The sequence below is a fragment of the Saccopteryx bilineata genome, chromosome 10 (assembly GCF_036850765.1).
Source record: "Saccopteryx bilineata isolate mSacBil1 chromosome 10, mSacBil1_pri_phased_curated, whole genome shotgun sequence".
NCBI classification, from domain to species: domain Eukaryota; kingdom Metazoa; phylum Chordata; class Mammalia; order Chiroptera; family Emballonuridae; genus Saccopteryx; species Saccopteryx bilineata.
This window is the reverse complement of record NC_089499.1, coordinates 17,543,921-17,559,462: the sequence shown is the minus strand read 5'-3', so window position 1 is coordinate 17,559,462 and position 15,542 is coordinate 17,543,921. Positions and strand designations below refer to the sequence as shown.

The 15,542-nt window shown below is 42.9% G+C and overlaps 1 protein-coding gene across 40 annotated transcripts in view; it reads right to left on the bottom strand.

Moving 5' to 3' along the window:
* The window catches only part of CLASP2 (cytoplasmic linker associated protein 2), a 168,459-nt gene extending 154,416 nt beyond the window's left edge, over positions 1–14,043 (bottom strand). For all 40 annotated transcript variants that reach the window (XM_066245408.1, XM_066245416.1, XM_066245410.1 and 37 more), the window contains exon 1: positions 13,613–14,043. In XM_066245408.1, coding sequence (XP_066101505.1) covers positions 13,613–13,807 — 195 coding nt within the window. In that variant the 5' untranslated portion in view covers positions 13,808–14,043. The remainder of the gene's footprint in view (positions 1–13,612) is intronic.
* Positions 14,044–15,542: the final 1,499 nt, after the last annotated feature.

Below are 15,542 nucleotides of genomic sequence, written 5' to 3'. Positions count from 1 at the left end.
TCCCAAAAGTGTTCATATCCTAACCTCCAGGACCTGTGACTACGCTACCTTACATGGTTAAATATATGGTTAAATTAAAAGTCTTTTTAGCCTGACCAGGCAGTGGCACAGTGGATAGAGCATCGGACTAGGATGCGGAGGACTCAGGTTCAAAACCCTGAAGTTGCCAGTTTGAGCGTGGACTCATCTGGTTTGAGCGCGGGCTCATCTGGCTTGAGCAAGGCTCACCAGCTTGAACCCAAGGTCGCTGGCTTGAGCAAGGGGTTACTCTGTCTGCATTAGCCCCTGCCCCCTGTCAAGGCACATATGAGAAAGCAATCAATGAACAACTAAGGTGCCGCAACAAAGAATTGATACTTCTCATCTCTCTCCCTTCCAGTCTGTTTGTTCCTCTCTGTCTCTCTCTGTCTCTGTCAGAAATAAAATAAAATAAGTCTTTATTTTACTTTTTTTTAATTTTGTTTTTGTTTACTTAAGAGGGGCAGAGAGAGAGAGAGAGAGAGAGAGAACACTGAGCCACTCCTATATGTGCCTTGACTGGGTAATCAGACTGGCAATTCCCAAGCTCCAGGATGACACTCTAAACCAGTAGAGCTATCCCAATAAGGCTTAATTTTTATTTTTTTTATTTTTTTTAGAGAGACTGAGAAAGGAAGGGAGAGAGAGGTGAGGGGAAAGGGAAGCACTCATTTGTAGTTTCACTAGCCGTGCCTTCATTGGTTGCTTCCTGTGTGTGCCCTGACCTGGGATCGAACCCACAACCTTGTCGTTTCAGGACGACACTCTTAACCGACTGAGCTAACCCGCCTGGGCAAGTTAAAGGTCTTAAAATGGAGACATTACCATAGATTATCCTAGACCTAACATTATCACAAGATCCCTTATAAGAGGAAGGCTTGATTGGCCCTGGCTGGTTGGCTCAGTGGTAGAGCGTCGGCCTGGCATGTATAAGTCCCGGGTTCAATTCCCGGCCAGGGCACACAGGAGAAGCGCCCATTTGCTTCTCCACCCCTCCCCCTCTCCTTCCTCTCTGTCTCTCTCTTCCCCTCCTGCAGCCAAGGCTCCATTGGAGCAAAGATGGCCCGGGCGCTGGGGATGGCTCCTTGGCCTCTGCCCCAGGCACTGGAGTGGCTCTGGTCGTGGCAGAGCGACACCCCGGAGGGGCAGAACATCGCCCCCTGGTGGGCAGAGCGTCTGCCCCTGGTGGGCGTGCCGGGTGGATCCCAGTCAGGCGCATGCGGGAGTCTGTCTGACTGTCTCTCCCCGTTTCCAGCTTCAGAAAAATACAAAAAAAAAAAAGAGGAAGGCTTGAGAGTAAGACTATATCAGCGGTCCCCAAACTACGGCCCGCGGGCCACATGCGGCCCCCTGAGGCCATTTATCCGGCCCCTGCTGCACCTCCGATAGGGGCACCTCTTTCATTGGTGGTCAGTGAGAGGAGCACAGGATTCATCCTCATCCTGTGCTCCGAGAGTACTGTATGTGGCGGCACCACAAAGCGCAGCATGGCTCACGTACAGTACTACTTCCGGTGACGTGGGATGCACGCATCACAGCTCCGGAAGCGCGTCATATCACTTGTATGGCTAGCAGTGACAAATATGGAACCAGACATTGACCATCTCATTAGCCAAAAGCAGGTCCACAGTTCCCATTGAAATACTGGTCAGTTTGTTGATTTAAATTTACTTGTTCTTTATTTTAAATATTGTATTTGTTCCCCCTTTTTTTTTTTTTTTTTTACTTTAAAATAAGATATGTGCAGTGTGCGTAGGGATTTGTTCATAGTTTTTTTTATAGTCCAGCCCTCCAACGGTCTGAGGGACAGTGAACTGGCCCCCTGTGTAAAAAGTTTGGGGACCCCTACTGTATATGATGGAAACAGTGGTAGAGAGAAAAATTTGAAAATGCTATCCTGCTAGCTTTAGCAATGAAAGAAAAGTTTGTAGCCAAGAAATGCAGGCAATTTTCAGAAACTGGAAAGTTCTCTCTCCTAAAGTCTCCAGAAAGAATATAATCCTACTGAAATGTTGACTTCATCCCAGCAAAACCCATTTTGGGTTTCTAACTTCCAGAACGGTTAAAAAAAAATGTATATTGTTTTAAAGTACTGTGGTAATTTATTTTAGCAGCACTAGGGAACTAATTACACATATTAACAAATCACAATGTCTGAACCTTATTTGGATCCTGATATTTCTTAAAATAACAAATTTAAAAGTTTAACATTTTTAAAAATTGGAAACATGAACCCTGAATATTTGATATCAAGGAATTCTTTCTTTATATTATGAGAATATATAGAATTATGTTAATAATTTGTTTTTAAAGAGCACTTACCTTTGGGATACTAACTAGAGACTCATAGATGAAACAATGTATCTGTGATTCATGACAAAGTGATGCAGCAGAATTGGCCACAGACGTAAGAGTTGAGGGTGAATTTATTTTATTCTATTTATCCTTATATATGTTCAAAATTCTCCATGATAGTTTTTTTAAAAATTAAAGCAAGCATGATTCCTAATGGTGAAGTGTTAGAACATACACTGAAAACCTAGGAACAATTCAATGACCACACTCTGTTCTGCAACCTCGTCCTAAGAGTCCTAGCCAGTGCACAAAAAAAAGCAAAACCAGGGGACCAGAAAGAAGCAAAACTGTCATTATTGTCGGATAATGTTATATGTAAGAAAACCTAAAAGAATCTACAAATTACAGAAAAAATGTTTTATATAATATAATAAGTAGGCTGGCCATACAAAAATCAATATATAAAATACTATTTAATTTCTAATGCCAGAAAACAAGTTTAAAAAGGAAAAATAGCATTTACAGTACTCTCAAGCACTATATATTAGTAAATCTAAAAAATGTGCATAACAGCTATTTGGAGACAATAATGAAACATTAATGAAAGACATTAAAGACAACTAAACAATTTTCGTGGGTAAAGAGAGATCATTATAAATATATCCAGCTTTCCCCAAAAAAGATGATATGCACTGTAATTCCAATAAAAAGTCCCAATTTTTTGGTACAACTTGACTGATTCTGAAATCCACATGGTTAATAAATAAAGACCCACTAATAGTCAACATATATATATATATATCGATATATATATATATATATATTTTTTTTTTTGACAAAGACAGAGAGTCAGAGAAAGGGACAGATGGGGCGGACAGAGACAGGAAGGGACAGAGATGAGAAGCATCAATTCTTCATTGTGGCACCTTAGTTGTTCACTGATTGCTTTCTCATACGTGCCTTGACCAGGGAATTACAACAGAGTAAGTGACCCCCTTGCTCAAGCCAACGACCCTGGGCTTCAAGCCAGCAACCTTTGGGCTCAAGTCAGTGACCATGGGGTCATGTGTATGATGGTCCAAGCCAGTGACCCTGCATCCAAGCTGGTGAGCCCATGCTCAAGACGGTAAACTCCGGGCCTTGAACCTGGGTAGCCCGCATCCCAGTCCAAAGCTCTATCCACTGCACCACTGCCTGGTCAGGCTAGTCAACATATTCTTAAAGAATATGGTGGATGAGCCCTGGCCAGTTGGCTCAGCAGTAGAGTGTTGACCCAGCGTGTGGAAGTCCCGGGTTCGATTCCCAGTCAGGGTGCACAGGAGAAGTACCCATCTGCTTCTCCATCCTTCCTTCTCTCCTTTCTCTCAATCTCTCTCTTCCCCTCCCGCAGCCAAGGCTCCAATGTACAAAGTTGGCCCAGGCACTGAGGATGGCTCCATGGCCTCCGCCTCAGGCGCTAGAATGGCTCTGGTTGCAACAGAGCAACGCCCCAGATGGGCAGAGCATCGCCCCCTGGTGGGCATGCTGGGTGGATCCTGGTCGGGCGCATGTGGGAGTCTGTCTCTGCCTCCCCGTTTCTCACTTCAGAAAAAAATAAACAAACAAATAAATAAAAGAATATGGTGGATGGATTTGATAGAGGAAATATCAAGATTCACTGTGGAGCTATAAATCACTTTCCTGAATTTCCATTTGGACATCTTGAAACTTAGCTAAAGGTTCTTTCAGTAGAATATTAAACCCCCCAAAAGGAGAACTAGAGCAATATTCCAACTTGCTCCTTATCATTTCTTTAGGAACTCAAATGCCTCCATTCAGGTCCTTTAAAATGTAAAAGTGAAAAATAAGGTATTTTTCTATCAGGTATATATAAAACATAAAAGTAAAAACATAAATAATAAATATAATATAAGATAAAAATAGCCCTGGCCAGTTAGCTTCTTTGGTTAAGAGCATCGTCCGGTAACAACAAGATTGTAAATTCAATCCCTGGTCAGGGCACACACAGGAAGCAACAAAAAATGCACGACTGAATGGAACACCAAATGCTTCCCTTTCCCCTTTCTTCTCTTGGTCTTTCTAAAAATCAATAAAAATTAAGCCGTGTCCAGATAGCTCGGTGGGTTGAAGTGTCGTCCCAGAGCATGGAGGTTGCTGGTTTGATTCCCCAGTCAGGGCACATCCAGGAAAAGCTCAATGTTCCTGTCTCTATCTCTGCCTCTCTCAAACAAAATAAAAAATTAAAATTTAAAATGTAAAATATAAAAGCAAAAATAATATACTTTTAACAGGTACAATATGGAAACTTGGAAAAGCAGTATTTCGACTTAAATTTTAGGCTGTTTTTAAGTCATAAAATTTGAAGTTTTAAAAGTGCATGAAAGATTAACAACCATGAGAAGTCCCAGAACATTTTTCCCATTCTTTCTCTCTCCTTTTTCAACTCTGAATCACAATTGTTGAATATATGTGACTAGCTGATGTCAATTGGCTAGAGCATTTCAATTCAATGTAATGTTTAGTCTTCCAAATAGTTTAAATCAGAAATGTTGTCAACTCGGCCAACTGGCTCAGAGGCAGACCATCGGCCCGGCGTGGGAAGTCCTGTGTTCAATTCCCGGCCAGGGCACACAGGAGAAGCGCCCATCTGCTTCTCCACCCTTCCTCCTCTCCTTTCTCTCTATCTCTCTCTTCCCCTCCCACAGCCAAGGCTCCATTGGAGCAGAATTGGCCCAGGTGCTGAGGATGGCTCCATGGCCTCCACCTCAGGCGCTAGAGTCATTCCAGTTGCAACAGAGCAATGCCCCAGATGGGTAGAGCATCATCACCTCCTAATTGGCATGCCGGGTGGATCCCGGTGAGGCGCATGCAGGAGTATGTCTCTCTGCCTCCCTGCTTCTCACGTCAGGAAAAAAAAAAAAAAGTCAACTAATAATGGAGCTAAGTAATTGCATGTAGTATTAAAGACTACCCCAATTTAAGAATTACAGCTAAGAACTTGCCATGTAAAAGTGAGAAAGTCTGACAAGAGTTCTTGAAATTGAGGAAGGACAGAAACTTAATTCATAATCATGGATGTTTTTCTATCATAGAACAGAAAATAGGCAAAGTACTGGTCATAACAAGCATATTCCTGTAATGCTCCTTCTTTCATTAGGAAATACATTTTACAGGACATTTATTTTTTTCACAAATAAACTCAGCATCTAAGGAAATGAGTGAAAGTATGGGATAGAATAATCGTCAAGTGGACACATATGCACAGATCAGATAAATAAAACATAATGGCTTATACGATTTCAAAACCTGAAGAGAAACACCGGGTTATTTTTATATAAAATATAAATATATAAATAATAAAACCAATTCCCTCAAGGAAGAGAAAAACAAATGACTTAAAATTATAAGATGCTGATTAATTCTAGATGGAGTGAGGGGACAAGACAGGAAAGTACTACCCAATATTTCTACTTCCAGACCTATACCTGAGAACAATTATTCTCAACTGCGGTGAGGGGTGCACAGGACAACACAAAATACTATTCCCTTGAGTTGTGCAGCCCAGGGTACATGGTTTTATGTGGCAGCCCTGTTGTCACCTATTCAAGTAAATGAAAACCCTCTGTGAAGAAGTTATCAAAACCTAGAAATCTTTTTTTTCCCATGGTTTTAGTGTACAAGTTTTCCAGGATTGCAGCCAGCAGGTAAATCAAGGGACAAATATACTTTCCTTTACTGATTCAACAAATATCGAGAACCTGCAAATGGGTATAAATGCTGGAAGGTGGGCACATACAGTAATGGGAGTCTTAGGAAATTCCAATTCCACCTGACCAGGCAATGGGGCAGTAGATAGAGCATCGGCCTGGGACGCTGAGGACCCAGGTATAAAACCCCAAGGTTGCCGGCAGTCACCAGTGGTCTACCAACTTGAGCACCAGGTCACTGGCTTGAGCGTGGGATCATAGACATGATTCCATGGCTGCTGGTTTGAAGCCCAAGGTTGCGGGCTTGAACCCAAGGTTGCTGGCTTGAGCAAGGTGTCACTGGCTCAGCTGGAGCTTCACATCCTCTCCGATCAAAGCACGTATGAGAAAGCAATCAATGAACAACTATGAGTTGATGCTTCTCATCTCTCTCCCTTCCTGTCTGTCCCTGTCTTTCTCTCTCTAAAAACAGAAATTCCAATTCCTTCAATTGTCTCTGTGAAGTAGGAAGCAAGGCCATCAGGTGACAGATAATAGAAGAGATATGGGTAGGTCTGAGGGGACAGGAACAGATGTAAAATAGTTGTCATGAGTAAAAGAATAAATGAACTAAGAAAATATAATATGACTGCCAAGCAACATTAAGGGCCCACTGGAACATGAGGATTTTAAAAACCAGTTAGAGGTTTTGTGTTTTTCTCCGTCCACCTTCAGTTGCACTGGTGCAGGTATGGGGTAGGCAGAGTTAGATTAACCAAGAGTGCATTTTATCAAGTGAGGAGCATAAAGCGAGAGTGAGGAGGGAGAATTAAGAATTAATGTTAGGATGTGACTAACACGGATATTAAGCTCAAATAAGACAGTGAAAAGCTAAATAGATTGGTTATAGTGTGGAATGGTCAAATTCTTCAAGTTGGTCTACTCAAAGAATTAAGGTTCAGAATTTAGAGCTCTAGAATTATCACAATCAACAACAGTAATTATTTAGCAACTCCAATACATTTACCAGTGGTCTGCACTGGCAGTGGTAGTATTTACCGCAATAATATGTACTGGTGCAGCCAACTCACTATCGTGTCTTCTTGGGTAGACAGGCAGACACATTTTCACACTGAAATATATTTTATCTCATTAAATTATGTCTACTTTTCCTTTAAAGTACAGTTAGGACATTACTGGGATTTTTAAAAATTATGTGTATTGGATATTATTGATAAAATTTATTTCATGGTTGTAAAAGGGGGCATTAAAAGAGGCAGTGAATCTAACAGGGTTCAGGATATAATAACTGCCTTAGATAAACTCATGCACATGTACAATTGACAAGGCAAAAAGACATAGTTAATCATAAATAATTTCAAACAATCTGGATGTTCTTCTTATATGGCAGGTAAAAGGAATAGGCAAGATCAATATACATAAATAGATAAATCTTGAACACCTATTTGTAGCAAACTAAAAATGCTATACATGTATTTTAAGAAATTGAGGATGTATAAAAAATACCACCATGGAAGTACCATCCTTCAAAAGGCAAAGGGGCTATGATTCTGAATCTGAAAAGACTTGAAATCCTAGCCCGTTACTTAGCCCAGCACGAGATAGTTACAATAAAAATACTGTTTATTATTTTCTCCATTTTTAGAATCAACTGTTACAGTAGCAGACCGACAATATAAAGAAATGAAAGTAGAGCTGACAAATGATAGGCTATTGAAGAAGTTTACAAAAGTACAGAAAAGGAAAAGGAGTAGGCAAATCCTACCAGGTCTATAACCTAGAACAAAATACATCTTCTACAAGATGAGAATAAAAGTACCAACTTTCTAAGACTATCTTAAAGATTAAAATGAGGTAATACAAATAAACCACTTTGAGACAATACCTAATACTAAAAACTCTTTAAACAGTGGTTATCTTATTTAATTACAGTTTATAAGAACATTTTATTGTCAAAATACCATTCTAAAATTTGGAGACTCCTGAAACCACAGGATTGTCCTTAGGAAAAGTCAAATGCCAAAGTATCATATATTATATAAATATTTTTCCCTATTTTTAATCTCCAAGTCTGACCTCTCCACTGAACTTGCCCCAACTTCCTATTTAAATCTCCACCTAGATGTTAAACAACCTTCTCAGACCTAATACAGTCAAACCAAGCATTTTACTTATTTCACCCAACTTCTCTCAATCTTCCCCACTTCCACTTCAGTAAACAGCACCCTCTATTGGTGGCCAGGCAAAGCAATTATCCCTAATTTCTCTCTCAACCCTACCACTCATTCCAACTGGAGGTCCTGTTGGCTCTACCTCCAATCATATCCCGAATCTTCCAGTTCTTAGCATTGCCAATGTGACCAAATCAGCCTTAGCCACCATCATCTCCATGCTGCCTGTTGCTACTTTACAGAGTCCGCTCGCACAAAGAAGCTACCCCCTACATAAAACTCTCCACTGATTTAGAATAAAATCCTGTAAGTCTCTTTACACCTGCCTCCCCAGCTTCATCTTTCTTAACATTTCACTCACTCGTAAACTCTAGCTAAGTTTACCTTTATGTTCAATGGAACTAGGGCCTCTGCATTTGTAGTTTCCTCTGCCTAAATCATTCTTCACTCCTATATTTCGTTCATGTCTACAGTCAAATTTCACATCACTTCCTTGACTACACAAAATAGTCTCACTGTACTTCACTCTTTCACAGCCGTTGATTTAGAAGCACTTGTAACTGAAATGATCTAATTTGTATACTCATCCACCTTCCTCTTTCTAATAGGATCTCCATGACAGCAGGGATGTCACTGTCACTCTCTAATCTCATTTAAGTCACTCTCTCAGGAGGTCATCAGTGACCAGCTACTTAAAATTCAAACATCTGCATCCTGCCCAACACTCCTATTCCCTTCTTTGCTTGTTTCCAAAGTAAATATCACTATCTAACATACTGATTTTAGTTATTTCTCTTGTTCATATTCTTCTTTCCCAATAGAACCTACATCTGTAAGGCAAGGATTTCTGTCATTTTTCCCCCATTGTACCCAAAATGCCTAAAGCATGTGCCTGCTCATGGTAGGTTCTCAACAAGTATCCAAATGGGGCTGAATGAATGAGTTGTGCTAATCTTGTTCACAGCTAGACCATCAGTATCTGGAATAATACTTGCGTATAGTATAGTCACTCAAATTCATTGAAGTATTAACAGTTTTTATTTTTCTGAAGCTTTTACTTTATTGATTTTAGAACAAGAGAAAGACAGGAACATCGATCTGTTCCTGTATGTGTCCTCACCAGGGATCAAACCGGCAACCTCTGCACTTAAAGACAATGTTCTAACCAACTGAGTTATCCAGCCAGGGTGCAATAACAGTTTTTAAGACACTCAAATTGCGAGGTGCTGTTAAATCCAAAGGAAAGTCATATTTTGTTCAGCATAACTTATTATTTAAGTACAACTGTTTATTTGTGTGTACATTCAAAAAAATTGTGATACCCTTTTTTCAAGAGTTAAATGTTTCATTGCATCTTGAGCAAAAATGATGACCTAGTCTGGTAACTAAGTTTACGAAACCTAAATAACAAACGAATTAGATATCACCTCTCTAACAATGTTAGAAAAACTTCTATATAGCATTCTGTAGAAAGGAGAAAACTAATGATTCAGGAAAGAGAGAGCAGAATTGATGAATAATGTTTTGAACAGGCAGGTGGTATAGGTTCTAATATACATCTGGAGAGATTGGTATAAGAAAGATAATTTATTCATTGTAACTGAAAAGAAATTAGAATACACGGGCACAACTACAAGGAAGTGTGCAGATAAGGCTGTAGGAGCGTGTGGCAGTTCTCTTCTGAAAGCTGCAACTGTCTTCAGCTACAGTATCTAGTGAGGAGCATGAAGAGAATGTGTAGTCAAGAGATGAAAACTTGTCTCAGATGCTTGATGAATTCTAACTCTGAAGGACCAGTATGGAAACACACAGCACTTGAGTGACGTAGTACATACAGACTTAAAGAAAAATTGGGAGAGCCTGACCAGGCGGTGGCGCAGTGGATAGAGCGTCGGACTGGGATGCGGAAGTACCCAGGTTCGAGACTCTGAGGTCGCGCGCGGGCTCAGCTGGCTTGAGCAAAGAGCTCGCCAGCTTGGACCCAAGGTCGCTGGCTCCAGCAAGGGGTTACTCGGTCTGCTGAAGGCCCACGGTCAAGGCACATGTGATAAAGCAATCAATGAACAACTAAGAAGTCGCAATGCGCAACAAGAAACTGATGATTGATGCTTCTCATCTCTCTCTGTTCCTGTCTGTCTGTCCCTATCTCTGCCTCTGTAAAAAAAAAAAAAAAAAAAAAAAAAAAAAAAAAAGAAAAATTGGGAGATTATGGTATTACAGAAGCCAAGAGTGTTTCAAGAGATGGGACTGCTCAACTGCCATTCACTGATGGTACATCTGAAGAGTGAAATGACCCATGGTCAGCACTGGAGAAGGGGAGTAAGCATTACTGTTGGACATGACAAGGGTCTCAAGGTCTGGGCAGTTTTAAATGTTATTACTGGCCCTGGCCAGTTGGCTCAGTGGTAGAGCATCGGCCTGGCGTGCAGGAGTCCCGGGTTCGATTCCCGGCCAGGGCACACAGGAGAAGCGCCCATCTGCTTCTCCACCCCTCCCCCTCTCCTTCCTCTCTGTCTCTTTCTTCCTCTCCCGCAGCCAAGGCTCCACTGGAGCAAAGTTGGCCCGGGCACAGGATGGCTCCATGGCCTCTGCCTCAGGTGCTAGAATGGCTCTAGTCACAACAGAGCAAAGCCCCAGATGGGAAGAGCATCGCCCCCTGGTGGGCATGCCAGGTGGATCCCGGTCAGGTGCTTATGGGAGTATTGACTGCCTCCCCATTTCCAACTTCAGAAAAATACAAAAAGAAAAAAAGTTATTACTAAATGTTCTTCTTGCTAAATGTTAAAAATGTAGCACAGTATTTTGCAGATGCAGCTGTAAACAAGGTGAGTTTCAGAACTCAACAGGGTTAAGTGTAGCCAAGTGCAAATAAATAATCAGTATGTAAATGACCAAAAAGAGTATATAAGCAATGGCTAAGCCTCCTTTTGGAGAGACAAGAGTTTTGGATATGAACCCTCCGTCTCCTTTACCTGTTACAAGCAAATAAATAAAACTACATTTTGGCCTGACCAGGAGGTGGCGCACTGGATAGAGCGTCGGACTGGGATGCCGAGGACCCAGGTTCGAGACCCCAAGGTCACCAGCTTGAGCACAAGCTCATCTGGTTTGAGCAAAAAGCTCACCAGCTTGAGTCCAAGGTTGCTGGCTCAAGCGAGGGGTTACTCGGTCTGTTGAAGGCCCACGGTCAAGGCACATATGAGAAAGCAATCAATGAACAACTAAGGTGTTGCAATGGGCAACAAAAAACTAACGATTGATGCTTCTCATCTCTTCGTTCCTGTCTGTCTGTCCCTGTCTCCCTGTCTATCCCTCTCTCTGACTCTCTCTGTCTCTGTAAAAAAAAACAAAAAAAACCACTACATTTTGACCCTGGCTAGTTTGCTCAGTGGTAGAGTGTCGGCCCCACATGTGGATGTTCCAGGTTCAATTCCTAGTCAGGGCACACAGAAGTGACTATCTGCTTCTTTACCCCTCTCCTTCCCCCTTCTCTTCCTCTCTCCTCCCCTCCTGCAGCCATGGTTCAAGCTCATCAGCTGGTGCTGAAGATGGCTCTGTGGAGCCTCTGCCTCAGGTGCTAAAAATAGCTCAGTTGGGAGCATGGCCCCAGATGGGCAGAGCATTGCCCCAGATGGGGGTTGCTGGGTGGATCCTGGTTGGGGCACATGTGGGAGTCTTTCTCTGTATCTCCCCTCCTCTCACTTGGAAAAAGTAGAAGGATAAAAACAACATTGTGACAACCATGTCTTTTTTTTTTTTTAAGAAAGAGAGAGGGAGGAAGGGAGAGAAATGAGAATCATTAACAGGTAGTTGTGGCACTTTAGTTGTTCACTGATTGCTTTCTCATAGGTGTCTTGACTGGGGGCTCCAGCTGAGCCAGTGACCCCTTGCTCAAGCCAGCAACCTTTGGGCTCAAGCCAGTGACCATGGGGTCATGTCTGGTGACCCTGCATTCAAGCTGGATGATCCTGCACTCAGCAACCTCGGAGTTTCAAATACTGGTCCTCAGCGTCCTATGTTGATTCTCTATCCACTGAGCCACCACCTAGTCAGGTTGACAACTATGTGTTGTCTTTGAACTGAGATCAGTTCAGTAGCATTACCAAAGAGCTGATTTTCTATAACAGCCTATGCTGCAACATAAAATCAACTATCTTAGTATTTATGTGCCCTTCTTACAGTTTAAGTAAATTTAGCTTGTTTTTTTCCAAAGAAGTAAAAGAAATAAGAATAATCCCCTAACAGTAATGACATATTATTAAATATTAACTTTTTTCAAAGTTAAAAAAAATAATAGATAGTACATAATAGAGTATCAAGGTGGCAATTTTCAAACTATTTATTATTCTGTAAAAGTCAATCTCTTCCAAAAGTCACATAAATTTCACAAATAAATGTTCATAATAACTCTAGAGTATGCCTTTCTTCTCTAAAGAGGATAGTTTTCAAAGTACAGCCTATTCACTTATAAATTATAAGATATGACTAAGGAGAATCACTTCAGCTTCACGGACAGGAGGTTTAGGCCAGCATTTTAAAGCAACAGTGCCACCAGAAGACTAGAAAGGAAAGTAACTGCTAAAAACTACAGTACTGTACGGGCTAATTAGAGAAGATTCCCACTGGTCTCCCAACGTGGTTGCATTACAACCTACATACTACCCGCTCATCGGAAACACTCATTCCTTCTTGTACCTCCTTCTTTTATTTTATTTTATTTTTTCTGCATCAGCAAACCTGCTAGAACACGGTTTCAAATCTGAGTCAGTCCTTGACTGCGTCAAAACGAAATGACAGAGAACACTCAATTCCTTTCCGTTGACGATAAATAAAAGGCAAAGAAGTAATGTGCCCTGGATCAGCATCTTTTTATTAGATTTAACAGCGCCAGATTAAGCTCTAAAAGATGAAGAGCACAAACTTTCAGACACTAAATTTAAAAAAGAGATCAGGAAATTAAGGATAAAAAAATCACTTATCAAAGAGAGATGAACCTGACATCTTTTTAAAAACTGTAGTCTCACACCCTATGTCTTGGTCTAGGTAGTGTTTACATAGGAACGTACAAAAAAGTCCTCGAGTCCTTTATGTATGTACATTATCACTGATTTTTTAAAATTAATGATTAAACAGCGTGTGCTAATGCCAATAATGCAGCAACGTGTCACGGAATCGCTCAACTTGTCATTGTTCACGATTGTGGAAAAACTCGGTCGGAGTGGGAAGTCAGTCCGCTGCTGCGGTCCGGGGAGGGAGGCTGGCCCGAGGACCCGCGTGTCCACGGGTTTCCCCCTAACGGGGTGGTTGGGAGGAACAGCACCCCCCCCCCCCCAGGGGCTCGCCGGGCGGGCCCCGCACGTCCGGGATTAAAGGGCTGGCCGGGGAGGGCGTGCCCGGCCCAGCCGCGCCGCCGCCGCTTACCCGGTAGTTGCTCGAGCCCACCCAGCCGGTGAGCTCGTCGATCATCTTGCCCAGGCGGCCCAGGTCCTCCTCCAGGTCCGGGATGGCGCCGGGGGAGCCAAGGTGGTGCAGCAGCTCCGCGCCGACCTGCAGGCGGCCGCCGACGTCCTTCTGCTGCACCTGGGCGCCGAAGTACTCCATGCTGCGGGGCTCCATGGCTGCGGCCGCCCGCCCGCCCGCCTGCCCGCCCGTGAGGGGCCAACTTTCGCCGAGAGCCGCCCAGCCGCCAGTGCGGGATCCCGCGGGAGCAGGCGGGGCGCGCCGGGTCGGTCCGAGGCGCTTCTCGCCGGGCGCGGCGGGCGGCGGGAGCAGCGCCAGGCGCCGAGCGGCCCCCAAACTAGTCAAACTCGGCGCCCCCCGCCACCCAGCCCGCTTCAGAGGCCGCGGCCGCCGGCGACGTCAGCGCGCGCGTGACGTCAGCGCGACGTCGGCGAGCGCCCGCCTGTCGGAGCGGAGCTCGGCGGTGGCGACTGTGGGAACCCCTCGGGGAATAGGGACCGCTGCAGAGCGTGGATGTGGAATTAGTCGGCAAGCCTTGGAGCCCCACCTTTCTCCGCCACCCCGCTGTCACAGCACCCTGCCCTCGCTCGGTAAAATATAGAACGTTTCCCAGTTTCTCTCCCCTTAAAATCAATACTTGGGAAAGTATCTGGTATTTGGAACCCCTCTTAACCAGCCACTGCCATTTTTTTAACCTGGTACAACACACTCCTTCATTTAAAAAATAGAAATAAAAGCTACGATGACCTCTTTTTCCAGCCACCACCACCCCTGGTTGGGTAACCACGTAATGCTATTTTTTTTTTTTTTTTGGTAAAGCTGAAGTTTGTTTTGCATAGAGTAAAATGCACAGATTTTGTGTACAGCCTGAGTTTTGACAAGTGTATATTCACCAGTGTATACACTCCAAAGAACTTGCCAGGCAATAACTGCTGGCTCCCCAGGCAATTCTAATCTGATATCTATAACTTTGGCATAGTTTTTCCTGTTCTTTCAGTTTACATAGCTCATACAGTCTGTACTCTTCTTGAGTCTGGTGAGTCTGGCTTCTTTCTTAGCTTACCGTGTTGAGATTCATCCCGTGGTGTTGGTGTGTTAGTAGTCCCTTTAAAAATAATCTCCCCCTCACACACACTCATTTGTGTGTGTAGTGGGGGCAGGAGGAGAAGCATTATTTTTTATTGCTCCTCTTAGTTCCATTTAGTTGTGCACTCACTGGTTGGTTCTGCTATGCGTCCTGAGCAGGGATCTGACCAACACCTCGGGGCACCCAACAGTGACTATCCGCTGAACCACCCTGCCAGGGTTAGTACTCCCTTCATACTGCTGAATATTATCCATTGTATGAAAGCATCACAGTTGTTGACTCATTCATCTCTTTACAGATATTTGCATTGTTTCCAGATTGCTAAAACCATCAATGTTCAAGTCATTGTGTGGACAATTGTTTTTATTTCTTTTGGGTAAATAGCAAGGACTGTGGGGGCGAAAAAATAATAAACCCTTCCTCCCACCTTTTAAGGTCTTCTAGCTGGGCTAATAAGTTAACAGAAGAAAACTAATTTTAACACACACCCACATAAGCAATAAAATTCCAGAAATAATGAGGTTAAATTGGCTATATATGTCATTTTGGACAAAGGAGAAGGGGATCTGAGATTTCAAAAGTGAGAATGGGCCATTTGTAGGTGAGAAAGAGCAGAACACAGGGCAGGTTAACTTTTGCTATGCAACTCAGAAACAGTGAGACACATTAGAAAACCGAATAAACAGGCCCCTGCTTGACACCCTCCCATCTACCATACTCCATGCAGATTAAGCTGAGGATAAGATTTCTCTCCTGGAACGAGTTTTCCATCTGATTCTCTTATGCAGGAAAGGGGGTAAAAGT